Raw genomic sequence first — 26,524 nt, forward strand, 5'->3', positions numbered from 1 at the left:
AAATGAAACCTCCTGTGTCTGAGGCCAACCAGTCAGTCAGGATGCTGCTTCTGACGATGATACAGTTTCCAGACCCTGTGGCTGTTCTGTAGAACTGTATGATACTTTTAGCTATATCACTAGAGGTATGCACCAGTCCCCTACTAGGGAGGGAAATAATTCATCCATAGCACAGACAGACCCCTTTTGGTCTAAACAGGTTTGATTCCTGGAAATGGCACGGATTGGCTTTGGTTGGAGATGGTCCATATCTCCATCCATAAGGCCTTCCCATGGGACTGCACCAGCCTTGAAGCAAACGTTTGTTTGCTTCACTGAGAGAAGAACATGAGCTAGGATTTTGAGAGGTTGTTAAATCTGTTCAGTTCTCTTTCAAGAACCAGCCTCTTTTCCTTTCTTTCCATGCTGTCTAGAGCTTCATACTTAGAGATGTAGACAATATAAAACAGGGAGGAGTGACTGATACACCCCATGGGTGTGCTACCAATCAGAGGAATCTCTAGAGGCCAGAGAAGAGGGTCGACAAGAACCTTATCAAGAACCTTATAAAGTTCAGCAAAGGGAGATTTCAAGTCCTGCACCTGGAGAGAAAAAAACCTCATGCCCCAGTACAGACTAGGGGCTGATCAGCTTGGCAAAAAAGATCTTGGGGGTGCATGAGCCAGTAATGGTGCCCTTGCAGGAAAGAGGGCCAGCAGCCTCCTGGATTGTGTTAGGAGTAACGTTGCCAGCAGGCTGAGGGAAGTGATCCTTCCCGTTTACTGAGCACTGGTGAGACACTGCTGTGTTCCTGGGTCTGATTCTGAGCTCTGCAGTGCAAGAGAAAGTTATTTTAGTTACCACTTATTCTTTTGGTTTTGAAGCCACAGAGAAGTCCTTTGTTAAAATATATGGAAGTAAAGTTTTAAGTACTTACCCTTTTAAGCAAGGAGAGGTGGGCTCTGAGGCCCCTCTTGAACTGGAAGTCTTAAGTGCTCTATGAACAAGATAAAATTCAGAATATTGTCCCCTGGCTCCGTTACTACTATGGCAGTCTGGAAAACTGTGAGGTGACTGTGAGCCATGATATGACTCGTTCTGTCTTTTCTCAGAGACGCTAGTGATGAACAGACTTGGTTTCAGTAGGGGAGTTCATGTGGACAGGATATTAAGAAACTGCCTTTACATTAACTTCCTAGAGCTGAAAGATGTTCTTTGTGCCTGTGGAGCTTTTCTTCTGTTTATTGGAGACTTCTTTTTTTTTTCGCTATGTCAAAATGATTAATCTTGTAGCTTTGTGGCTGGTTTAAATTCATGGGCTGCTTCCCTCCAGCCTGCTACTTTTTCCTTAGGAAAGATGGGGAGCAGCTGCTGTGGCAGTAAGTCACTTGAGTGGGTGAAGGCTGCGCCTCTGCCCTCCCCAGAGCAGGGGCCACTCGTGCCCTGTTGTGAGGGGCTGGGCAGCCACAGAGGCTGACGTGAGAGGTGCAGGAGGCTGCTGGATCACTGCTGCTCTGTCTGTGTAGTTAAGGACGGGGTCGAAACATGAGCTACTGATGTTGCTAAGAGCTTGGGTGGGGAAGAGTTCCAAAACTCAGACATGGATCACCGGCTGCCAGGGGTTGGCGAACACGCTGATGTGTGAGTGGTAGAAGGATGACCTCAACAAGCAAACCAGGGTAGAATTGCTTCTTTGCTCCAGGGGGTGCGGTGAGATGCATCTGCATGTGAGAGGAAGCCACAGGGCTTTTTATCTTCTGGGAGTACAGAGCGTTCTTGCAAATAATATTAGGGAGTTCAAGGAACACAAATGTGCCATTAAAACAACACAGTATCAATATATCAGGCAAATACGAAGTATTCTGACAGCTGCTCCTTAACTACTGAAGGAAAAGGAAAATACCGCTGCTTTAGTTCAAAGATCTTCCTTTGATTCCTACAGAGTATATCATAGTAAAGATTTTGATGTAGGAACGGCTTGTTTTTTGCAGCAACCATGCCCATGTGTGCCAGTATGCATCTTGAAATCATCTTAGGGACGCTTGCAGTCCTTGTGCTGCTGAGCAGAAATCTCCCACCATTGCTGACTGTGTGCGCACCTGGAGTATCCGTACATCTACACCACCTCTTGGAGAAATACAGATAGTGAAGATACATAATCCTATTCTTCTGTTTCTTACTAGTTCGTACTGTGACAGTTACCATTGGAGGTGGAATACTGCTGTGAAGGGAAGTAGATGATTTCCATTTTGTAGCTGGTTTTGGTTCAGTCATTACGCATAGGGACAGTGAGTATCTTTTCAATTACTTCTTAGGGAAACCACACCACAGTTTTCCTCTGTCATTGTGAAATAGTGCTTTTAAGATATGAGACACTTCTGATTCATAAAGTTATGAATTGCGTTTCTTTTAGAATAAATATGTATGTATGTTGGAGATAGTTGACTCTTGCCTGGGGATAACTGAAACTGCTGGTGCTTGTATAAAGAGGTCTTGACTCCCGGATGGGTGCTTGGCAGACATAGTTGACCTACTTTAGCTCTGACCTTGATTTGCTCAGAGGTGTTTATGTACTCGTGATCAGCTTTGCTGCATGATTAAGCCAGTCACGTGTCATCTAACTTTTTTTTTAAGGGATGAACAGTAAGATTTGTTTTTACTGTCTCATTAGCCTTGTTACAGGGGGTTGGAAAAAAATTGAATGCAAGGGAGGGGAAGCCTGAAGGAAGTAGTCCCAAACAGGCTGTGACATGAGACACTGTCATGCGATAGAATGATAAAATATTTGATTCTCACCTACAGGAGAATTTAATCAGGAAGTGGACTACATGGCATTTTTTCAAGTAGATCCTTGGAGTACTTTGGCAATAGGCTGGGCATCATAAATGGAAGATTTGAACTTTGCTTATATACATGGGTAACTTTCGTGTTCCTTCTCATAGAGAGGGTTTTTTGAGCCATTAAACAGCTGGCAGCTGGAGCGTGAAAAGATAGTAAAATATTCAGTTTTTCAGAACTTTAAGAAAGCCTTGCAACAAGACATTTCTCTGAACTGTTCACTATTTATTATACGTTTATTATTAAAACATGCTGATTTTTGCTCTGATCATTGGGTTGACATTTTCTTAAATTTAAACCTCATTTCAAGAGACATGCGTGATTCATAACTCATAATGCTAAAATGTAGGACTGTGGTTGTTAGAACTGGGATGAGCATTTGGGACATGATACAGAAGTGGCTGACTTGAAAGGACATTGAGAATTCTGATTTTTATGTAATTTCGTTCTGCTTAAATGGTGAAGACACTTAAAATGACTGCTTTGAAACTATCAAATATAGACACTTGGTTATCATTTAAAATAGCAGCACAGTTGAATGGATACTTGATTTCAAGATTTTTTTTTTTCTGTAAAACTGCTTTGAAATTTTTGTTTTCAGATGAACAACAGAGCAGTTTGGGGGTTTTTTTGCGTTAAAGCATACCAGTGACTTGTACAGCATTCTGATTATGAAGTTCAAATGCTGTTGTAGGCATTCTTAAAGGGAAAGGACAGTGTTAAACTTGTGAACCCTTTTTTTTCCATGTTTGCTTTTTTAAATTCTAGCTCATCCCAACCTTCTGTCTGAGGTCATCATAAGTGGTCCATGAAATTATATTAGGCAGTAAAATATGAGTTCAACAAGTACGCTCACATATAGAAGTGTTCAGGCACTTTTGAAAGTTAATTGTGGGTGGGTTGGGCCAGAAATTTTAGAAAATACTTGTACAGTGCTTGGGTTCTATATTAGGTTCCAAGACTGAATCATGGATGCACACTAATTGGACAGCATGAAAAAGAGGCATTGTAGGTAGTTTGATGTGACAGTACTTTTATCACTGGATCCATAGGGCTTAGCAACAGACCACACAGTTTAGCTATAACTTCTACACATCAACTGAGGCTGCAGATAGTGTTTTTGGATCTGAACCAAGCACAGAGAAATGGTCAGTGACTGTGGTTTAACTGGTGGCTTGTAAATTAAGCTGCAGTAATCTCATAAACCACAGTAACATAATCGAGTTTGTAGTTGTTGGACTACTTTGAGTAAGAGAAACAGCAGATAACTAGGAAAATGCTGATATAGGAAGAAAATAAGGCCTGATCTACAAGTAACCATATTAGTGTGAACGAAAGCTTTGTAAAGTAAACTGTGGGTATATTCAATAGCAATTTATAATTTGACTTAAATTTGTACTGATTTTTCTTTGGTCAGTGACCTTTCGATGCCAGCTGGCCTCTTAACTTGCCTGTACCAGTTCATCCACACATTTGCAAATACTTGGCTCCTTTTTCATTTTTGAGAAGGGACCACAGAGAAGTTGTCGTGTGGATGGACAGTGAGCCCTCAGCAGCAGTTTGGAAGCTCTGCTTCTAGAACAATGATCCTCTGTTCAGAAGTTGGTGGTATTAAGGCAATGACTTGCCTGACCTGAGATTTAACAGCTGTGATCCTGACTTATTACTGTAACAGGACCAGCGATTTAGGTTATTTAAACTTCTGAAATAAATTCTGAATTTGATATTCTGGCAGAGCTGATGAAAATTATACCATTGACTTTAGATTTTGTGAGGTTTCTGTTGGCTTATAACTCTTTAACATGTCTATGTATGCAATTTAGTAAATCAGTTATAATGTGATCATGTTGACAGAATACTAGTTGGTTGACTTGCGAACTTCTGAGAGTGTTGTGGGAGCTTGCTGATGTGTGTAATTGGGAAGTTTGATGTCATCACAGGTTGGAAAGGCAGTCATGATGTTCACAGATGCATTAACCAGAAAACTGTGTATCCAAAAAACCTTCAGAGATTTTTGCAAGAGGCAGACTTAGAACAGTTTTTAAGTCTTGCGTAATAAGTTTTGCTGGAAAAACTTGTTTTGTGTCAGCAGTCTGGAAGGGAAGGACATCCACGTGCAGACCTGCCACTAAGTTTACAGTGTAGTTGAGAGACACAGTTGAGGACCTGAGTTACAGTATGGGGTATGGATTTTATTTAAAACTTGAATCATGCAGGATAGAAAAATGTTTAATTCCCTTTCCTTTGAAATGCCAGCTGCTGTTACAAGGGAAATAAAATAGTAAGCCAAGCCCAAACTGTCTTACTTCTATGGACATGTTAAAAGTGAGGCAGCCAGGAGTGAAGGAATAAATCTGTCTTTTGCACTGTAACAGCAGTTTGACTCATTCTGGTCACATCTGACAGCAAATGTGTTCAGGTCTGATCATTGTCTGTGAGCAAAGGGGTTGTAGGCAAAGACCAAAGAATGATAAGCAGTGCCCAAAAGGAAGTGATGCTGAAGAGATTCCTTCTGTTCCAAAGCTCGCTCCACTGGAGCTGCACATCCCAACATCTAACCCTTCTGATGATGGATCAAATTTCTATACTTTATAAGGAAATTAAAATTCAATCCTTTTGTAGAAAATATCTATTTGCTGTTGTAAACTGTGTCTGAAGCAATTGTTCTAAACAAAATTGTTTTGAAAGTGTTTTTTAACCTTGCTGGTTTTCTTCCCATTCAGTTTTTTGAAAGTACTTGACTAACAGAATATGAGGCATGGAAGAGTTTTAAGGTGATTAGCTGCCTCAGGCTGAGCGTCATCATCTTTCCCCTGGTGGATCTAGGCTTCCAAGACAGACTTTCAGGTAAAAAATCTGTTTCACAGTTGATGCCATCTAGTAATGAATAAACTTTTCACAGGGTTTCTTCCAACAATATAGTTATTTGCAGTCTAGAGGATTAAAATGTGTATGTTTTGGATGAAAAAGCTAATTAGATTTGTTTGTACCTTTATCTAGTAGTCTTAGACCATCACTGGGTTATTAGTTTTTTATTTGTGGGGTCTGCTGTGGTGGAGGTGTTTGTTTAACCTGATTTTCTATGGAAATCTGAATTCTGTTCCATGAAATTCAGTGGAATTAGAACTCTCAAAGCTTATGAACTTTGATAATATGATCTTCAAATGGAGAGACACACTAAAACTACTGTTCCCTGTCAGGGAAAGACAGACAGAACTTGCTCTTTGTGTTAGGTAGAAACAGTTGGCTGGCCAGTTAACATAAGAGTAAACCTGGTTTAGTTAAAGATTGCGCTGACAGTCCTTTAAAACAATTGCATTAGGTGACGTGTTTTGAGAATGGTCATGGTTTGTGTGCAATATTCAACACGCCAGTAATTGGAAAAGGAGATTTTGCCTGTTACATGTTTTACAGCAAAAGGAAAACACAGAATTGTGATTTTTTTGCAGTTTTTAAGGATATTAAGTTTTGAGATTTGTTTTTTGGTTAAAAATATGTAAGCTTCTGCTTCTATTAACGCAGTGGGGTTTTGGTGGTTTTCTTTTGGTTTTCTTTTTTTCCTAATGTTAGGCAATCCAATGGCAGACCAAAGGATGGACATATCTTCTACAATTAGTGACTTTATGTCACCAGACCCTGCTGACTTGATCTCCAGTTCCCTTAGCACTTCAGGAATGGATTGTAATAGGAAGAGAAAGGGAAGCTCTACTGATTATCAGTAAGTTGGATTTCTCTTGACTTAACACTGCTAAAAAGAGGTTGTTAACACACAATACAGTGGAGGAGATGGTAGAAATCTTTATAGCATTTTTAAAATAACCTTTTCTTGACAACCTGTCGTAAAGGTTTTAATAAAGAAAAAAAACTACTATGCATTAATATTTAATAATAAAAATAAAGCCTTCATCTTGGTGCAGCTAGAATTGAGGGCTATCGGATGACGCAGGGCTGAAGAAAGAAACCTTTGGCTGATGGGGGGCGGAAATTAATACTGATGAAGTGTACAGTGTGAAGGTTGAATATATTGCCCATTTATATATAGAAAATAGAATGTCTGACTAGCGGGAGGGAAGATAATAAAGTCATTAAAAAGCAGAAGTAAAACTGGGAATAGTTCCTTTTCTTCACCTATTTTTTTGCCTTTTTAGTCACTTCCTATCAGTGTGATGCCAACCTTTGCCTGATGAAGCTATTTTAGTCTCCCAGTTGAACATGAATCTGAATAGCCTCTGGTTTGAGGCAGTAGATCTGCCTTTCATTTAATCAACTGATTTAATCTTATATTGGTCCTTGACTGTAGGCTATTATTCCTGACAAAATAAAAACTTCGTTTCTTCTGAATCAGTGCTAGAATGTGATTTTTGTTTCAAGGAAGCTGCTTCTCTTTAAGGGAAGCTTGCTGAATAGTTTCTCTCTTGGGGCAGGTATTTGAAATAGAAAGAAATCACATAGTCATAGTGAAGTTTGCTAAATTTCCAAACGTGTAAGGTCTTCTACACTAGGTACATCAAGACCAACCTACTTACTCTAAGTAACTATGCAAACCTCGTATGTAGTGTAACTTTACAAAGTCTAGCTGCAGGGTAACTCGTGAGTGGGTCCCATCCCTTATTAATACAGCTACATAGTCCATTTTTATGTCACTTAGCACAAACTTTATCATTGTGGGCCTTTGGATTGTTGGCAGTTCTTTTTACAGGGAGGGGTGGAATTTTTAATCCATGCTGAGCATGACAATTAAGAATTAGGTTCCCTGTGCATAGCACTTCTTTTTAGGAGAACTTATGCACAAAACTTTTAAGTACTATTTAAAGACCACAAACATACTGCATACGTACCTTCTCTAATATGCATTTGGTCTTCCCGAAAAGTACATGACCCTCTAGTTGAATTGACTACTACAAAATTCAGTGAACAGCCTCAACCTTACCAACTTCCTCTTCTCTAGAAAGGATTTCTCCATCTTTATTCTTCTGGGTAGGAAGCATTGCTCAAGTCCTCTTTTCCAAAAGACAGCTTGCTCTTGTAAGTTATAATTCTGCCCTTTAGGTTGTGTGTGCATTTTTTTAAAATATGTGAAAACAGTTTCCTTGAATCCTAAGTAAAATAAGTTTACAACAGCTGTCCACATACCACAGTTCATGTTGTATTGCAAAGGAAATGGTGGCTAGTGAATATTCCTATTTTAAAATAGAACTTAAGGTAGACTTCCTTGATACCTCCTTCTATATGTATGTATTGGTAAATGTTCAGAAATGCTACTGTTCAGCTTTTGCTGCCTGTTAACAATTTGTTTTTTACATAAATTGTCTGAGTGTCCAGTTTTACGCTTCATTTACCAGTGAAGTCAGGGAATAAGGAAGGCAGAACCTGACTGTTTTAGTGTGGTTCTTCGTTCACCTCTCAAGTACAAGCAAGCATACTGATCAGCTGTGCTTTCAGCTCTCCACACCAGCTTCTGTTTAATTCTTTCTGCTGCCACTTCTCCAGGAGATTCCTGTCCAACCTATTGCTGTCACTTCAGCAAAGGTTGTCTGTTCTCCACTAGGATCTGTTTTAGTCAAATGCTGGAATCCAAGACTTCATGCACAGGTCTATAAATAGTTCATTTATTTTTTGGGAGTAGTGTTTTCAGTCAAAATAGTGCACGATAAGAAAACGAACGATCCTGAAGCATTTGTAACTTACCTTGTACCTCTTTTAGATTTTTGCTTTCTGGGTTTTTCGAAGGCTAAAATGAATTACGTCACAACAAGCATCGTGTAGCTAAAGGTGGCATCACAAGTGGAAAACTGATGCCTTGTTTCTAAGTCTTATTCTAGACCTGCATGCTATTTCTTTGTGAGCATCAGCAGTGCTGTGAGACATTGACTAAGATAGCAACTCAAACGTGCAAATTGAGTCATGAAGAAAACTTTTTTAGCATTATTCAAACTACTTAAAAAAACTAATCACAAAGATAATTGATTTAAAAGTGGAAGGAATAATATATGAAAGACTACCATGTTTATTTTTAAGAAGGCTAATATCCAGTGTTGAACAGGAATAACTAGTATGTTAATGGCTAATATGAGATTTTTCATAAGGCTTTTATAAAATGTAGCCTCTTAACATGTTAAAGCTAAGTGGTGTTTCAGATCACTTTACAGTCTTAAAGTGATGCCAGCAGTTAGCTTGCATGTAGAAATTCTGTTTAATTTCCTTATATGATAAAGTCTGTATAAAGTTAAGAATTAGGACTCTAGTACTGACTACCAGAAAATGCTCATCTGTCCTGAAGGGCAGAATCAAAACCAGAGAAACTTGGGATACATTTTTTTTTTTATTATTACTACTTCTGGCCTTAAGAGTCCTCTGAAATCCCCTATGTCAAACTACAAGGGCTACATGCATAAAGCACAGATCTTTCATTTCTGAAGATGAAACAGTATCTCAGGGATTTGCATAACATACTTTAGGTTAGTTGTTTTACTAGTTTTTCACATTAAATGTAATGAACTATGCCATCTTTTTTTTAAAAAGCAGAATTATTCTTTGGGGAAGTAGATTAAATTAAGCTTGTTTTCTTAGAATACGTTCACTGCTATTGTCTGGTTTTCATCATGCTTTTCATTTCAAATAGAATATAAATTAGCTTGAGAATTTCAACAGAAAATACAAGACATTATTCTTATTTCCTGTATGTGGTGTACTTTATTTTTCTTTCTTTTCAGACTTGATGGCTTTCCTTTTGAGTAAGTATATGTATTTTAATAATTGGTTTAACTTGAAAAGGCAAGTAAAAACATCTTTTTCCTCCCATTTACTTAAAATTTGCAAGTGAAAATTAAACCAGAATAAGCCAGGCTTAAGAGTGTCTGTTTAAGCACAGTTGTACAGATTTATATATATCAAAACATTCTCGTCCAATTTTTTTTGTCTAACAGTGCTGTAGTCTTAGACTTTCAACTTTTTTTACCAGATACAGCTATGAAAACTTATGCTTTCCTCTCCTCCTTATTTCAGTACTTATGGTTAGAATATTAAAATGTAATAAGGGGGATCCTTTTTATTCTTCGTGCCTCCTTCCTTTTTTTTTTTTTTTTTCATGTTGAGACAAAAGTAGGCCATGTATCCATGCTGAAAGTTGTACTAATTCAGAATGTGCCTGGTTAGTTTCATACAGTCTCTCATTCTGCCCATGCATTTGGCCGTCTCCAGTGATTTGTTGGTCTAGATTATTACCATCTCTTACCTCAAAATCAACTATCGTAAGGCAAACTAAAGTGTAGAGCACACAGGCATCTGCACAAAGTAATTCAGGGTCATTTGTGAATTTTACGGTGGGCACTTTGATAAGCGCCTCTGGTTGAACTTTATAGTAAATGCAAGTTAGTAGCCCTATTTCTGATGAAGGCGTGAAAAATATCTGCTTTGATATGTCCTTTTTTTTTTCCTCTAGTTAACTGAAAGACATTTTTATAACAGATGATATCTTTGAACTGCAGCATGTTTTGCTGTCAAACACATCAAACTGTTCCATTTTGTTAGCTCTGAAGGAGACACAACTAATTTCAGAAAATGCTTTAATACTACAAAACCCGTACAACTTCTTTAGTCCTTCCAGGTTCTCACTTTTATATTCTTACTTCTGTATTTCTGATTTAAAGATAACAGGAATACTTAATTCTAATTTTATGGTAGTTTGATAACAGTTTTGCTAATCCTGCTTAATTTGTGATATATTCCTTTATTCTGTTTCTGCAGGGAAGGTATGGATACAGATAAGGATGATCAACATGGAAGGTACTATTGATACAGTCACTAAATGTTAGTTCTGCAGTAGTGACACAGGATCCTGTGTGTAGATACCCGTTTTCAGTGCCACTGTGGTCATGTGTCCCAAATTGTTTATTTGCTGGGACAAAGGCTTAAGACTGTTTAACAAATTAAAACAGACAAACAAAAAACCCCACAGTTTGAGTAGTATAAACAATGATATTTTCTGAAGAAAAGCTAAATGAATATTCAAATTTTTTAAAAATTATTTTAATGAGGATCAGTAGGTGTGTAAGTTGCATTATAAGAATTGGTTTTACTTTTTTCAACACTGTAACTTTGTGATACCATTTTCCAACAGATTGGAGTATACAGACCAACAAGGCAGAATAAAAAATGCAAGGTAATACTCTAAACAAACATATTGAAAAGAATTATCTCTTGCCTTTTGCCATATATGAACTATTTGCCTGTGTTTCTTATCCTGAAAATAATTTCTAGCTTTGACCTCTTATTTTTCCATATCTTTGCACTGTTAAGATTTTTCATGCATAAAATGCGTATAGTTTTGTGAAAATACTAATTTGGTAGGTAACTGGGGTTTAGTCACTTCATTAATTGAGTCAATTGAAATTGAAGTCTGCATGTACCTGATAAGGTGTAACATTCTTCTTTTTTCTTTAAAAACTCAATAGTGGGCTGTAAAAGTCTTAACAGTGATTCCTTAATATGAGAAAATACAAAACAAAAATTAAATTATTTAGCGTTTATCATAATTTTTCCTGATTAGGAAGAGTTTAGTTCAGAGGTATCTCAAATACTTCAGGTGGAGAGCTATAAGGATGAGTGGAAGACATTGCCACAGCAAAAGGTAGTTGTAAATACTTAGTACATTCATATAGTATACTGATTACAAATTCTTAATTGAATGCTTTATTCAGTATTCATTTGCACTGGAATTTGCTTCTGTGACCTTTATGATTCTAGATATGTTTCAGGGTACATGCTAAGAACAGAAGTGATGTACAGTAGAAATACCTAGATAATTTTGTACAGTTCAGTGGATTGTTTCAGAACTGAGGATCCAGTACACTATATGGCCAACATTATATGTGTTTTCTGGTAAATTAGGACCATGTGCTGTAGCCTTTCCTATTGCTTATAACTGTTACTCACCCAAATAATGAACATAAAATGTCTGAATAATTCTGTATGTGGATGTCCTTTTCATGAGGATAGGAAGGTAACAATTACAAGGAGGAGGTTATTTTTTGTGGGTTTTTTTGTACTGTATTTGGGGATTTTTTAACATGATTTATTTTCTCATGCTTTTCTGTTTTTTCTTACCACCTTCACTTGTTTAGGGAGGCTCATAGTCAAATTGAAAAAAGGCGTAGAGACAAAATGAACAGTTTCATAGATGAACTGGCATCTTTGGTACCAACGTGCAACGCTATGTCTCGAAAGCTGGATAAGCTCACTGTGCTGAGAATGGCTGTCCAGCATATGAAGACATTACGTGGTAAGTCGATTGGGGGTAGAGGGGGAGAGGGACAGGACAGGACAGGACTGGAGGAGGATGGCAAAATGGAATTTCCCCCAAGCCATACTTTTTCACTCCCTTTCTTGCCCTTTTGCCAAAAAGGAGTAAGTTAATACATTTTGGGAGGACTTCTCCCCTTTATTTAGCATTTGATACTGCGTGTTCCTTTATAGCTTACTCGTTCATAGTCCAGTATCCTGATCCAGCTAGGAAATTTGTGGATGAGAAGAGAAGAATTTTTCATCATCAGACCTGATTGATCATCATTGCTAGATTCAACAAAAGCAAGGCAGCTGAGGCAGGTGGGGGGAGGGAACAAAGGGCTTTAGTGGCTGTGCACAGTTCGATCTTGTGTAGCACTGAGCAGTGATCTTAAGCAGGCAATGTGCAAAACTTGTTGGATAGAGAGGTTAGATTTGAGGTGTAAGTAATATTCCTACAGGACTGCTGAGGTTTTGTGTTCATACCTTTAGCTCTGTGTGAAAGACTGGAGAGTACTTTCAAACTTCAGTTTTAGTCTTTCTAACCAGTTTCTGTTACAAGCCCCTGAAGGGAAGCATGGAGGTTTGGAAGAGTTGGGGTTGTTACAAGTTTCTGTATGTCCTAAAGCTTCATATAAGAGTGAATCAGTGCTTGGGTACAATCAGTGATGATGGTGAAAGCTTGAGCCTTCAAAAATACGCCCTTGAGAAAATATAGTGATGCAGCTAACTTAAAGAAAGAGTCACTGTTCAAGTTTCTAGAAGACCTAGTGTCTTCCAATCATATTTATCCTAGTGTTTTTGAAATGTTTTTTTCTGCCACTGTCATTTGATTAGGTTAGTCCTTCGTAGCACTTCAGTGGTTACTAATTTGACTCTCTTTTGTCTTTATGAAGGGAATAGAATAAGAAGAATTAATCTTTGATAAATAGCTGCTTCATTTGTTGCTAATTTTTGGCTTTTGGCATTGTGAGATGATGTCATTGTAACGCTATGTTTTGTCTTTGGCATGAAATGAGAGAACTGGTTTGTAAGTTCCTAAGTGACAATCTGTTTACATGACCTTGTCATGTTTTACTAAGTTCTAAAGAGAAGAAATAGTTTGAAGGTTTTTATTCTTGAATCTCTTATTTTTCATTTCTGAGATTAGACCATAAATCAAGGGCAGCATTCAGGTTAAAAAATATATGAAGGAACACTTTTATATCTCAGAAGGCATTTAATTTGCATTACTACAAAGTGCAGTATTTGCATTTTAGCAAAAAAGCTTAATCCTTTAAGTTAATACCAACAGAGCTCATATTGATAGTAAAACCAAAAAACGACTTTCGTTTTAAAGGAACACCTGCAATGAGTAACAGTATAAGGAAGAGTCAAAGGAAAATTGGCCCTTTGTGTGTATTGTTAAGTTTGTGATATGGGGATTGTTTATTTGTTTGTTTTCTTTAGGTGCTACAAACCCATATACAGAAGCAAACTATAAGCCTGCTTTTCTATCAGATGATGAATTAAAACATCTTATTCTCAGGGTATGTCTCAACTTTTATTTAAGAGATATTAATGGCTGTGAATGTAAGTCTCCCAAGACAAAACACCAGTATTTTTCTGCCTTGTATCTCAGCTTAAGAATGTTCTGATTATGGAAGATAATGAGGAAATCTGCAAGACTACTGCATGAAGTCAGTGGGTTTTAACGAGGACTAGTGTCTCTTGATTTAAGCAGAAAGATTTAAGAGGGACATCTGACGAAACTGGTATTTTGATGGTAGCCATCAGAATCTTCAGTTATTTCATGGAATGAACCAAAATTGCATAAATTATTTTCTTGCAGACTTTCTGCAATGGGCTACCTTGGCACGATTTTCAGCATACAATGATACAGTGAACACCTTTTTTTTGAGGTCACTGGTGTAACATGACTTAGTATGTTTGGCTGCTTGCTGTATACTACTTTTATAGCGTGGAGAGTATATAGCATTTGTCAATAGTTAAGCTCTTCTAGTAGCTTACACAACTGTGTAACTTGTGAAGCACCGCAGTGTCCAGATGCAGCATATGCAGAATTTAATTTCTGCAGCATTTTCACTCTAAAGCTATAAAATTAGGGCCTAATCCTGCACGCTTGTATGTGACTGAAAAGGAGTACTGTTGAAATGGGAATTACTTGCCTACAGGCACAAAAATAAATATCCAGGTTATGTTTTGTTTCTAAAAGAGGAACTATGGAATAAATACCGTTAAAATAACAGTTTAATTTGAAGGCATTATTAAACATAATCATAATATTATTGGACAAGACATAGATTCTTTCTTCCCATAGAAGTGATTTTACATTCTGGGCATGATGCCCAGAATGATGCCCAAAATGTTTGCAGATGCAAAAAAAAACTTTATTGTAATTTCATATCTTGCCTGTTGACTCAGTTATCTCTGAATGTTAAGAAAGCTCTCCTAGTGTAGAAATTAAGCTGTATACGAAGTGTTTTTAAAGGTTATAATGATGCAATGAGGATGTACAACTTAGTAATTTACTTTTTTCCCTCTTTCTTCCTAATTAGGCAGCAGATGGATTTCTTTTTGTTGTGGGCTGTGACAGAGGGAAGATACTGTTTGTTTCAGAATCTGTCTTCAAGATTCTCAACTACAGTCAGGTATTCTTTTCCATTTTAAGTAATGTTAGGCCTTAAAAGATGGGAAAGCTTTATTTATGATTATGCATTTATATGGTGGGGTATTTATGTGAATAGTCTGTCTTGAAAGCTGAGATTTGTTGCAAAGAAAGAAGTTTTCTCTGCTGTGTCGTTAGAGAAGATTGTTTCTGGTTTCCATTCAAACTAAGGAGGTGAAAATGAACTAAATTTACTTCACTGATTGATGCATTCTGATCAGGGATTTGCCCTCAGTCTTGCAAAAGTGTTATCTAATTGGGAGTGTAAACAAATATTGAAAAAATCAGTCTGAGGTTCTTCCAATAGCCTCATGTGAATTTTTCAACTTAGCTTTCTTTCTGTCTGTTCTGGTTTTGCTAGCATATGTACTGATGGAAACTGGGAAGCAATTACACCAAAGCCAGGTTTTTGATATATGCGTAACGTGAGGCTTAACTTGCACCATATATTGTGTAAATAATATTCTTCATTCTGTCATCTGCCCTCCGTACCAAATTTAAAAACTGTATTAGCTTCAGAAGTTTTCCTCAGCCAGCCTTTAGTTAAGTATATACTAAATACCTACTCATCATGTAAATATTGAAAGAGAACATTTGCAATTGTGACTTTTTTCCTTCAAATGTGTGGCATATGAAATGAGACTGAAGAGAAACCAGAATATTTGGTGGTGGTGGATTGAGCATGCTATTTCTGCAAAACTCTTACTAAAAATAGTGAAATAAATTACTGTCTTTCCTCTCTTGCGACTACATTACATACCTTCCATTAAATCCAGGATCTTGGGTGTTTGATGTTCCTTGGTGAGACCTAGATGTAGAAGGACTGTTTATAATGGTGGCTAAAATTGAGAAAATATATTAAGCAATTATTTTAATTTTTGACTGAATATTCAATCTCTACAGAATGATTTGATTGGTCAAAGTTTATTTGATTACCTTCATCCTAAAGACATTGCCAAAGTGAAGGAGCAGCTCTCTTCTTCTGACACTGCGCCACGAGAAAGGCTTATAGATGCAAAAAGTAAGTTTTATCACCTTTGAAAAACAGTGCCGTGTAGCCAGATTCGCTGCTTCTGAATATTTGCCTAATGTCAAAAGTGTGTGTGTGGGGGTGCTGTTTGGATTGTGTGTCATGCCAAGGAAGTTTTAGCTTAAAGACAGGAGGAAAAAAAAAAACAAACCAAAAAAAGAAAGTATGAGCAGATACCTGGATGTAGAAGCTAGTAGGTTTAGCATGCACTGCAGTATAGATGCATTAGTTTAACTGGCTTCACCTGTGAGATACCCTCTCTTTTTCCAGGCATCAAAGGTTTAATTTTTCCCATTAAAACATATGAAACATTTGTTCTAATCTGTCATTCTCAGTGATCGGAACACACTCAGTATTATGTTGGTAATCCTTAGCTGTCAGTCAAGATAGAGGATTCTTTTTATTTATTTATTACTTATTGCCACTTCTATTGATGACCTAACCTTTCTTTTATAAGGTTTTTAACCTGGTCCTTGGAATCATTTCCTACTGTGTCTCTTAGCTCTATTCTACTCTGGTATTTTAAAGTAGTTCTGTTATCTCTGCTGCTTTTGAGGTGAGTGGGTGTTTAATTCACTCTCATAACAGGAGTCTGCATTGCTTAAGTAGAAGGTGTTATCTTACAACTGCAGATTTCCAGGTCATTAAGTCTCATGCTTGTCAGGAGCAGAAATCTCTAGGATCTCATCTTAAAGAAGCCACCAGCTCAACTTCAGAAACTGAAGCCGAGAGAGATCATTCCAGGGCAGTGAGCCTAGAGGCTCCAGCTGGATCAACTGAAGTTTTCCTGGCTCCTGGTTTTGTCTGGTTGTCAAGCATGTGTATCCAGTGCTAGCTCCTTTTTTTGTATGCCTTTGACAAAGTTAGGGCAAAAATAAATACTATGAATTACAGTCTTCCCATCTGCTATGATAGACTGATTGGTAGAATTTCAAGAACTCATATTCTTAAAGAGTACTAGTATGTATGTATGTATTTATTTTTATGTTGGCATGAGTGACTCAGGCACAGCTTGTACTCTCACCACTGAACAGCAGTTTAGAGTGCATGTGGTGCAGGAGTCTGACCTCCTTGAGGTGACCTCACTCAATTCTAATTTTAAGGGAGGCACTTAGACTAAAACATTAGCATCGTTGTTTTCCTCCTTAACTTTAAAAACTTACAGGGCCCTGGGAGTTTTTGTACATGTTTATAGCTGTTTGTTTATACATATCCCCATGCAGAAATGGTTGAAGTGGATAGCAAGCTGTGGAAAAGTTGCAGTGTGATTGAAAACCTCCATCAGCTCTCGGAGCACCGTCCCCTGGAGCTCCAGCTGCATGTGTGGCGTGTGCTCCTGATGCTGCATGCCAGGCATCTTCCCGGAGCTCTCTCTGTACCAGCACCCTGCTGTTGGCTCCCAGAGTTGACCTGTGTATTGGTACTGTGTTTCACTAGTTACTTTCCACAGAAAAGAATCTAAGAATCTCCTGCAAGAATGTGATAAAGGTCAGGACTTATTGTTAGGGTGTGTTCATGTGCATTTATTTCTGTGAGGCTAGAGAGACTTCTTACACATAACTGGAGGTCTTGGAGATTTGTAGTCCCTGAGTAGGTCAATGCTACATTTTCCTTCCTTCTGTCAGAACAATGAAAAGATCTGATGTCTAGAAACGCACCAGTTGAGATGGACCTGGAATGGCACCGGGCCTCTTCTGCTCTATACGTGCATATGTGCTCTCTGGGTGGGTGTTGTGATAGCAAAGCTGTCCAGTCTGAAGGGTCAGGGGCCTGTTGCAGGATGATGTCTGAAGTACTGCTCTGGTTATGAGTAAATAATCTATTTTTAATCAGTTGATTAGCGTTCAAAGAAATCACAACATTTATTGCAAAACTTGTGTGGATTTGTACAATCTTTTACTAATCTTTGCTTTTAGAACCCTGTGTTCTCAAGCTTGTGTCAATGTTTTCATGCTGGAAAGTGTAATTGGAAATTCTAATGTTGATATGCTCAGTCGAGTCCTGCACGTATTCACTTACATGAAAATCTCCAAAATAGGACTTCAGCTTCTGAAGAAGGATATAAAAGGACTTCTGTGCAAGTCCCAGCAAAGTTGAAACATTGTACAGTTGGGTTGTACGATGTAACATTTGTGTGGTTAACTTTTTACCTGACAAAGAAGGCTTCCTCACTTCCTCTGTTTGCTACAGCTGGACTCCCAGTTAAAACTGATATAACGCCTGGGCCATCACGACTGTGTTCTGGAGCAAGACGGTCCTTCTTTTGTAGGATGAAGTGCAATAGACCTTCAGTGAAAGTAGAAGACAAGGATTTTCCTTCCACCTGTTCAAAGAAGAAAGGTAACAGTTACTCATTTTATTACCGAATGTAATAGCTGTCAGGTGCTTTTTTGTAAAATTGCTTATTTGCAGTGGTTACATTTTTTTACATTTATTGAACACTGTCAATGTTTCTTAGTAAGATATTGAACTATGTCTAGGTCTGTTACTACTTCATACTTGTCATACTTCCTTCCTCTCTCCCCCCCCAGTTTTCACACACTGCTTTAGCATATAAAGTCAAATTCTCCTCTCGGCTTTCTTGAAATTTTTGCAGGCAGTTTGTGCTGACAGTTCCGGTGTGGTTATTGCATTTCTTCAGATACTGTTCATATCGCATTCAGTCTTGACCTTCTGGCCAACGTCCCCAACAAAGGGGAGCTGTTACCATTGTGTTTCTCTGCTCCATATTTGACAAGTGATATTTGGATGGATATCCAACTTAAAAAATGAGTTTATTCTGAGTTCATCTGTCTTTTTGATACATTTTGAGTATTGGAAACATAGCATTTCTACACCAGAAGTATTTGGTCATAACATCATCAAAGTTGGTAATACTGTTTTTCCTCTGCAGGGTATTATTCTAGACACGTTGGAATGTATATTTAGTACAAAATTTGAAAGTTTCTTCTTTGTGTATTTTGGATAATGCATTTGGTATTAGTTGAACTGGAGAGTGTCAATTATAGAACAGAAGGCAATTTCAGTGTTTTGTCTCTGGATGTGACAGCTGCCCCAAGTACTTCCTGATAGGTTCAGACACAGCTTCAACCTTGGATTATGCTTTAGTGCTCATCCCTGAGGAAACCAGCTCGTGCAGTTAGGCATAAGCCTTTTAATCTACCTCTCTATGAAAGTCGTCTTCCTTGCAGTTTTAAGGTTTGCTCAGTGCTGAGGAATATGAGTTCTCCTTTTGGATACTGACTGTATTACTTGTCATTATGACTCCTTCCTCCCTACCTCTGTGTACAGCTATGCTCTGTACTCCCCAAATAGTGTACATTCTGCCAAACAAATTGTTCCTGGTTTTTTTAGGAGCCTCATGTTAAGTTGAAAAGGGCATCTTATTTATTTATTAATATACTAATTTCTTCAAACAATCCTTTAGATTATTTGCATCCTTTGCTGAAATAATAAAATGTGATGCAATTTCTACTTAAAGATTATCAAAAGTAACCTTGGTCTGAACTTTGTGGTGTTTCAGTACAAACAATGGTTTTGGAGAGATAAATTGTTTGTTGAAATATCTCAGATGAGCCGCATTGGTGTGGGAGTGCTGAAAAAACCCTTAGTGAACAGTATCCCAAAACTCCTGGATAAGAGAGGAGATGCATTATTAGCAGAACTGAGATCAAGTTCTCCAAAGCAATAGCCATGACCTAACTGCTTTTTTGGTTTTTGTTGTGTTTTTTTTTTTCTTTTTACAGCAGACCGCAAAAGCTTTTGCACTATTCATAGTACAGGATATTTAAAAAGCTGGCCGCCTACAAAAATGGGACTAGATGAAGATAATGAACCAGATAACGAGGGTTGTAATTTAAGCTGTCTTGTTGCAATTGGACGGCTGCATCCTCATGTAGTACCACAGCCAGTCAACGGTGAGATCAGGGTGAAACCTACAGAATATGTTTCTCGACATGCAATAGATGGGAAATTTGTTTTTGTAGATCAGAGGTAAGAATACTTGTAATCACTTCCACAGTAAGTCACTGTCCAACACTGCTTTACTGACAGCTTTACTAAAAGCAGCGTAAATACTATTGAAAAAAGAAATTACTGTTCTTTTCAGCTTTTTACTAAATCCTGACTGCAAGTTATTTTGGTTTTTGAGACTGACCTCAAAGCTTTTACTGTGTATTTATTCAGCATTACTGATTAAAATAAATAAATTAAAAAAAACCCAACCTCAAAAAACTCAAAAAATATGGTTTACTAGTTGGAATAATCCAGGGATCGCTTCTGCCTATTTCCTATTAAGGAAACGTATATGTGTAATCCTCAGAAGGATACACTGTCCTATTTTGAAACTGGACTTAGAAATTACTACCTCCTTGTTGTTTGAAAACTTTTGCAAACACTACATAGTTAAATTATTGCACAGTCTGCATTAGGCTTTGAATAGCATATACGTTTAGTTAACTATACTTGGATGCATTCCGATGAATTAGTACTTCTGCATGTGATCTTTTGTATTTATAAGAAAGCAAGCTTTTTATAAGCTTTACTTCTTCCTGGAAAAGGTTTGAGAACTTGTACCAGTGTGGTATCTTCTTTCAAACATCAATTTTATTATCTAAAAGCCTAATTCTTTTGAAAAAAGAAATTGCTTGAATTTTCTTAAGTAGCAGAGACACATGACCTGGGTCTTCCTTCAAAATAATTGCCATCATCAAGGGGGAAAAGGTGGTTGAAGGATGTTAATGGCGGGGTTACACTGCGTTGGTTGAAGGGGGCTGGTTTGGTTCCCTTCCTTGTCAGGATGGATTGAGACTGCCCACATGAGGCCGTTTCAGGTTGCCTGTGGCTTAGGCTCAGTTGCTTACAATGTAGAAGAGCCCAGGCTCCAAACTCGACAGAATCTGCCTGCTGGAATTTGTTTCAGGGTTGTGTCTGGTGATTTTTTAGTGGACTTTGAGAGGAAAGAGCTGATAGTCCTGAGAGGAAGTGCAGTAAGGAGAATCTCTTTTTTAATGTTAACCATCTGGTTAGGGTGGTTGGGTTTTCTGGGTTTGCAGGTTTTGGTTGTGCTGTTTGGGGTTCTTTGTTTTTAATTCGATTGAAAGCTTTTAAAAGACCAGCTCTTCAGCAGCTGTGCTTAGAGCTGGTGATCACTCTGGGAGCTATGAGGGCGTTCGTAGCCTTTCTGTTGCTCAGGAAGTGTGCTGTTCTGTCATGCCGAAGTATGGCAGTTTATGAATGAGTTTTATTTTTAAAAGATCAGACATATTCCTCTGATGGATAATTTGAAAGTATTTCTAAAATAAGAGGACTCCGAAAATGTTGACCTGTTGGATTTATACGCATATGCTTTTATTTAATTGTTTTCCAGCTGTTGTTTACAGTCCCTGGAATGCATATACTACTTCAAAGGGCTCTTTAAAAGGGAATTTTTTTAGAAGAAAGCCTCATCTGTAGGCTTAAACTTGGCATTCTGTGATCCATGCTTCCACTCAGGAATGTTTAGGCACCTGTAAAAGTTGAAAACTGTTAATTTATTTCTGTGTTGGGATTTTTTGTTCATATAGACTTGCACTGTTCCTTTGTCATTTGTCCAAGGGAATCCAGGAAAGAAACACTACTTAAACTCTCTGTGACTGTAACTTTTTGTTCTTATGGATTGCATGGTCCTTGGAGAACTGCTGTAGATTACCTAACAGTTCACTGTCAAAGTGGCAGGCTACACTGAACAGCGTTTTACAGAGAACCATCCCATCTCTTACTACTTGAGTACTTTTAATGAATCTGGAGGGTGAATTGGAGAGTAAAATTAAGTTTATTATATATGCAGATGACATAGTATACAGCTTCAGAATTCAAAGCTGCCTTGTTAAGTCTGAGAAGCAAGCTAAGGAAAAAAAGTAAATAAAGGATGAAATTCAAGAAGGACAAGAAAAATTTCCTTCCTTGCTTAATAGAATATGGTCAGATATTGAATTCACTAAGTTTTTTGACATCTGCTGCAGTTTGGTGCATCTTTTCCTTTCCAAAAAAGCCTGTTTATCTGGCTGTGAAAGTAAATGTAAGAGGCTTGACAAGTTGCTTACTGATGCCCATGTTGGTTGTTAACCGTCTATGTCAGGTTTCCCACCACTGCGGTGTTGCTAAAAGGCTTGGTTACTGAAGTTCTTGGAAGAATACTGGAATAAGTTTGACTTGGTTCCTTGCTCTTCCTTTTTAAAGACAGACTCTACATTTTGCTGCTTTGTGGTTGTCCACAGGCTGTCAGAGATAATTCATCAAAGCAGACTTGGAGCTGTCAGTGGTTTAAGTGTCCTGGGATAAGGTTCACCAGACAAAAGCCAGTTTGAAGATTTTTCTCATGAATACTTGTAATGTTTCCTTCTCCAAGGCTGAGGTCTTAGAGCTCCCTGTCAATGAGGACTTCAGGTGTAAGCCACCTGATTGGTTTTAGTGTGTCTGGGGAAAACTCCAAAATGCCCTGCATTTAAATACTATGGTTTTTGTGCTTAGAATGACTTCCCGCGGTGGTGGATGTGTTCTCTGCACTATGGTAGCAGTAACTTACTGTCCCTCCCCAGATACCCTCAAAAGTCTGTCTTATGCCATCTTCTGGGGGCTGGAGGCAAGTGTACACATCTCTCATGTATGAGGTGATGGCAGTTCTCTTCTGCCCCCTTTTCCCCACCTCCCCACCCTCCAACTCTTATTTTTCATGTTGGTATGATGAGTTATCCTGATGAAGTTGTTACAGCTTCTAAATCATTAACAACTCAAGAAATAATTCTTGCCATCTTGTTCTAACATGCAGATCTCCAGGGTGTTCAGCATACTGGCCCTGTCAAGAATGACCTTTAAGCTTGCGTTAGGCTGTTGCATAGCTCATTGTCACTTACCTGCAGCGTTGCTTTGCCTTTTCCTCTTGAACTTAGTTTAAAGCTTGGGCTACCAAGTTGATGCACAAAGTCTTTTTTCCTGGTTTCTTGAGATGTCCTCCATCCTTGCCAACAGCTCCTTGAACACTACCTGAGAGTCAGATCAAGAATTCATGTCCTTCCCATGTTGCAGATTGCAGGTCTATTTCGTTCTAAAGTTTTCTGATGAGGAAGAAAATGAGTTGACTTTGTGGCTGGTTCTGATGAAACAAAAAGTGGGTTTATTTGCTTCATGCTCCTGTTAGATTTAAGAGACACACAGTAGGTCACTCAGTGTTTATTCAGGAAACTTCTATTTGTTAACCTCTCTTTTTAATGGGTGTGGGTGCAGGGTTTGGTGGGCCATTTTTTTGTCCCACTGTTAAGACTTGTGACTTGAGGAGAGAAAATGCTCCTGAAACACTCATTATGCTACGATTTGGCCTCTGTGCAGCAGCAGCACCGTGGGTACTCAAAGGAACATGGCAGTTCTTCAAACCTTCGATGTCTATTCTTCAGTGACATTTTATGCAGAAAGCTTCCTATTATCTTGTGGCTGCTACAAGGCAGCTTTATTCAGGTTTAAGTTCTCAAAATTACAATGTACCTCCAATGCTATTTAGAAAGTCTTTCATCCTCTCCAGTGTTGATAGGTCAAATATAATACCTGAGGGCTGTTGGTGTTACATACATTTTTCTAATTACCTGAGAATTAAAGGGAGTATTCTTAATGAGTTTTTCTACCTTCTAAGCTGAAAATACCTTTCTGCATTACTTGAGCCTTACACAACTTCAGCGTGAGTTTTAGAAATCTGTCACTAATACTTCAACTTGAAACAAATTTTATCTCTTATTTTTTTCCTCTACCTCCCTTCCCCAAGGGCAACAGCCATTCTGGCATACTTACCCCAGGAACTTCTAGGTACTTCATGTTATGAATATTTTCATCAAGATGATATAGGACATCTTGCAGAATGTCATAGACAAGGTACGATTACTAATAATTCAGTAAAGAAATTTTGTAAAAATATTGGGAGCAATTATGTAGTAAGAAAACCAAACAAACTTGAAAAGATTTGGATATCTCTGTTTGCAAATGCTTTAGTCAAGAACATTGTGCTGCGTGTGCCAAACAATATGATTATTTCAGATTCCTGTGGATTTTCAGTATTTGTGGTTCGGGTTAGGTGAGGGGGGTTGACTGCAGAAATAGCATGTGTCTTCAGGGGTGAAGGGAGGAATTAACTGAGTGTTCCTTGATAAGGGCTCTGTTTATGTAGTCATGGTGCCTGTTTGACACAGGGTTACTTGCTTTCTGCCTGTCTTTAGTTTTGCAGACAAGAGAAAAAATTACAACTAACTGCTACAAGTTTAAAATAAAAGATGGCTCTTTTATTACATTGCGGAGTCGCTGGTTCAGTTTCATGAACCCTTGGACCAAAGAAGTAGAATACATTGTCTCAACAAATACAGTCGTTTCGTAAGTATTTTTCTCTTAGCAGATGCATGTAAATGCTGATTGCTTTGCCCTGTTTTCAGATGAGATTTCACCTAAATATGTGTACATCTTCTGTATGACAATAGGTATCTTTGCCAGATAACACCCAGAACTGCATACCTGGGGAGAGGGGAGTTAGTTTAATAATTGCAGTAGTTTAATATCTGTTTATGAAAGCCTGCAGAAAAATAAATATTTTCTTTGGGAAAACCTGTGGTTCCAGTCTTTGCTAGGGACTAGTGGGAGATGCACTTTGCTTTAGTAGGGACTTCCCCTTTTTTTTTTTTTCTTGAGTGTTCTGTACAGGTGCAAAGACATTGCAGCAGAATAACTGCTGTAGAGGAATTCTCTTGTGAGCGAGGCTGTTTAGGTTCTGCATTGTATGCTTTGTGTTGGAACATGGTGGTTTATTTCTGTTGTTTATCTAGCCTGGGTGTCAGTCACAATGCTTCTTTCACTGAGGTGATGGTGACTCACAAACTGCTTAAACCCTGAAGCATTCCATTCTGACACACTGGCAGAGTTGCTGTTTTGCAGGGTTTTCTATCACTGATTCTTCTGATTCTTGAAATCCACAGCACCAACGTACTTGATAGTGGAGATTCAGCCTTTCCACAGCTTGCGGCTTCTCCACACAGCATGGACAGTGTGCTTCAGGCTGGAGAAGGTAACTACTGTACTGTGAGGAGACTATTGGCAGTTATGTCGTCTTAGCATCTAATCCTGCATGCACAAATTTGCCACACTTCTGCATTGAGAATTTTTTAATATCCTAAAAAAGAAGTCAGTTTTAGGGCAGGAAAGTGCTAATGCAGTTCTTGCCCTGTTGAACTTAAATACCAACTGTGGATATAAGCTGGTCAAGAGAAGTGAATAAGCCGGTCAAAAGAAACAAGTATAAACAGGGTTGGAGAAGTGACATAGAGAAGAAATGTTTGCCTTGGTGGAGATGGTGCTATTTGTACATGGTCCAAGAGTGACTTCAGGTTCTGTGGTCAGTGCAGATGACTCCTCAGAGGGTGAATGGATCATAAATATAGTTTGGCCATTTGGCTTATTGCCCCTTACCTGGCCTTGATTTGACTTTTTGTAAGACGTGAAGACTGACCTCTGGTAATCATCAAGGGCTTGTTATGAATGCTGCAGATCACTGGACCATCTTTTATAACAGGTGGTGTGCAGCATAATGCAGAGCAGAGCTTGATTGAATCCTGAAGTGTTACTGGAGCAGGGTGGAAGCAAGGTAGAATAGAAGGATGCAGCGACAGGCCATGGATTAAAGATGAGGAAAGAAAGATGGTGATAATACTGAGATTATTTCCAAAGAGTTGTGGACCATTGGTTTTAGAGACCCTGTTTACTAGATACTGCTTTTATCAGCTATGCCTTTACAGCTGTAGAGCAGGGATATTGCACATGTCTGGAACTACTTTGTAAGTTGTACACAATACACTCAGCAGAACAGTGCAAGACTTCAGCAAAGCTGGGTTTTTCAGTTATCTCTGTTGTGAAAAATGAGGTTCAGTAAGTGAAACTATGGAGGAGGAAGAGTGGCAAAGCATGGGATGGCTGACTGTGGTAGGAAGAGCAGCTGCCACGTAGGCATGATGGTTAGTAATTTTGAAGGTATAGCAATGGCAGTAACACGCTGTCTGGGCCGTCTGAGAATGGCAAAAAATATAGAACAAACTGTTCTATAACAAGATAAGCTTATTCTTGCTACAAGACAGCCTTTGAAAAGAAACCAGATGTATAATATCCTCATACTGACAGTTCTTGTCTCCAGAAAAGAAAGTTAATCGAGCGTAGTTTAATTTCAAGTAGTTCTGGCTCTGATAAGGATTTGATGACCTGTTAGATGAACCTTCTCACCTCCTGATGGGTCTGAGCCACAGATACTGTTAAATTATTGTTAAATATGAATTTCTAGAAGGTGGCAGTTATCTGTTACGGATAAGCAATGTTAAGGGCTTTCTTGCCCTTTCAGTACGTGATCTTTTCTTTGCTATGCCTTGGAGTATATCGGGCTCCTTCCTGACTACCTCTCAAGTGTTGTGCAAGTGTCAAATCACATTAAAGTAACAGTGAGCTTCTAACTGTTCAGACCTCACTTTTCCCTCCATTTTTAGATACTTGCAGTTACCTACAGGGGGGTTATTTATGTTCATCAGGTAGCTTGGGCTTATCCCATATTGAATGGAATAGGTGCTGGCACATTCTTCACACAAAGAAAAGAACAAACATGTTTGGAGATGAGCCTGTTCAGGCACAGAATGAAGCAGGTTTGACAACTCTGGACAAGAGGTACTACCAGCTGG

General features: G+C 38.3%; 1 protein-coding gene across 11 annotated transcripts in view; it reads left to right on the forward strand.

The window, feature by feature from the left end:
- The window catches only part of BMAL1 (basic helix-loop-helix ARNT like 1), a 52,357-nt gene that overhangs the window by 20,746 nt on the left and 5,087 nt on the right, over positions 1–26,524 (forward strand). For 6 of the 11 annotated variants that reach the window (XM_074884974.1, XM_074884979.1, XM_074884973.1 and 3 more), the window contains exons 2-15: positions 5,541–5,664; positions 6,388–6,535; positions 9,531–9,551; positions 10,564–10,602; positions 10,937–10,978; positions 11,940–12,097; positions 13,549–13,628; positions 14,658–14,750; positions 15,671–15,788; positions 17,988–18,137; positions 19,544–19,790; positions 23,590–23,696; positions 24,038–24,188; positions 24,785–24,873. In XM_074884974.1, coding sequence (XP_074741075.1) covers positions 6,396–6,535; positions 9,531–9,551; positions 10,564–10,602; positions 10,937–10,978; positions 11,940–12,097; positions 13,549–13,628; positions 14,658–14,750; positions 15,671–15,788; positions 17,988–18,137; positions 19,544–19,790; positions 23,590–23,696; positions 24,038–24,188; positions 24,785–24,873 — 1,435 coding nt within the window. In that variant the 5' untranslated portion in view covers positions 5,541–5,664; positions 6,388–6,395. Of the gene's footprint in view, positions 1–2,876; positions 2,897–4,143; positions 4,165–5,540; positions 5,665–6,387; positions 6,536–7,946; positions 8,410–9,530; positions 9,552–10,563; positions 10,603–10,936; positions 10,979–11,939; positions 12,098–13,548; positions 13,629–14,657; positions 14,751–15,670; positions 15,789–17,987; positions 18,138–19,543; positions 19,791–23,589; positions 23,697–24,037; positions 24,189–24,784; positions 24,874–26,524 lie in introns of those variants that run through there. The other 5 variants (XM_074884977.1, XM_074884978.1, XM_074884982.1 and 2 more) reach the window with 5 other exon arrangements.

Source organism: Strix uralensis, chromosome 15 (genome assembly GCF_047716275.1).
Source record: "Strix uralensis isolate ZFMK-TIS-50842 chromosome 15, bStrUra1, whole genome shotgun sequence".
Classification (NCBI taxonomy): domain Eukaryota; kingdom Metazoa; phylum Chordata; class Aves; order Strigiformes; family Strigidae; genus Strix; species Strix uralensis.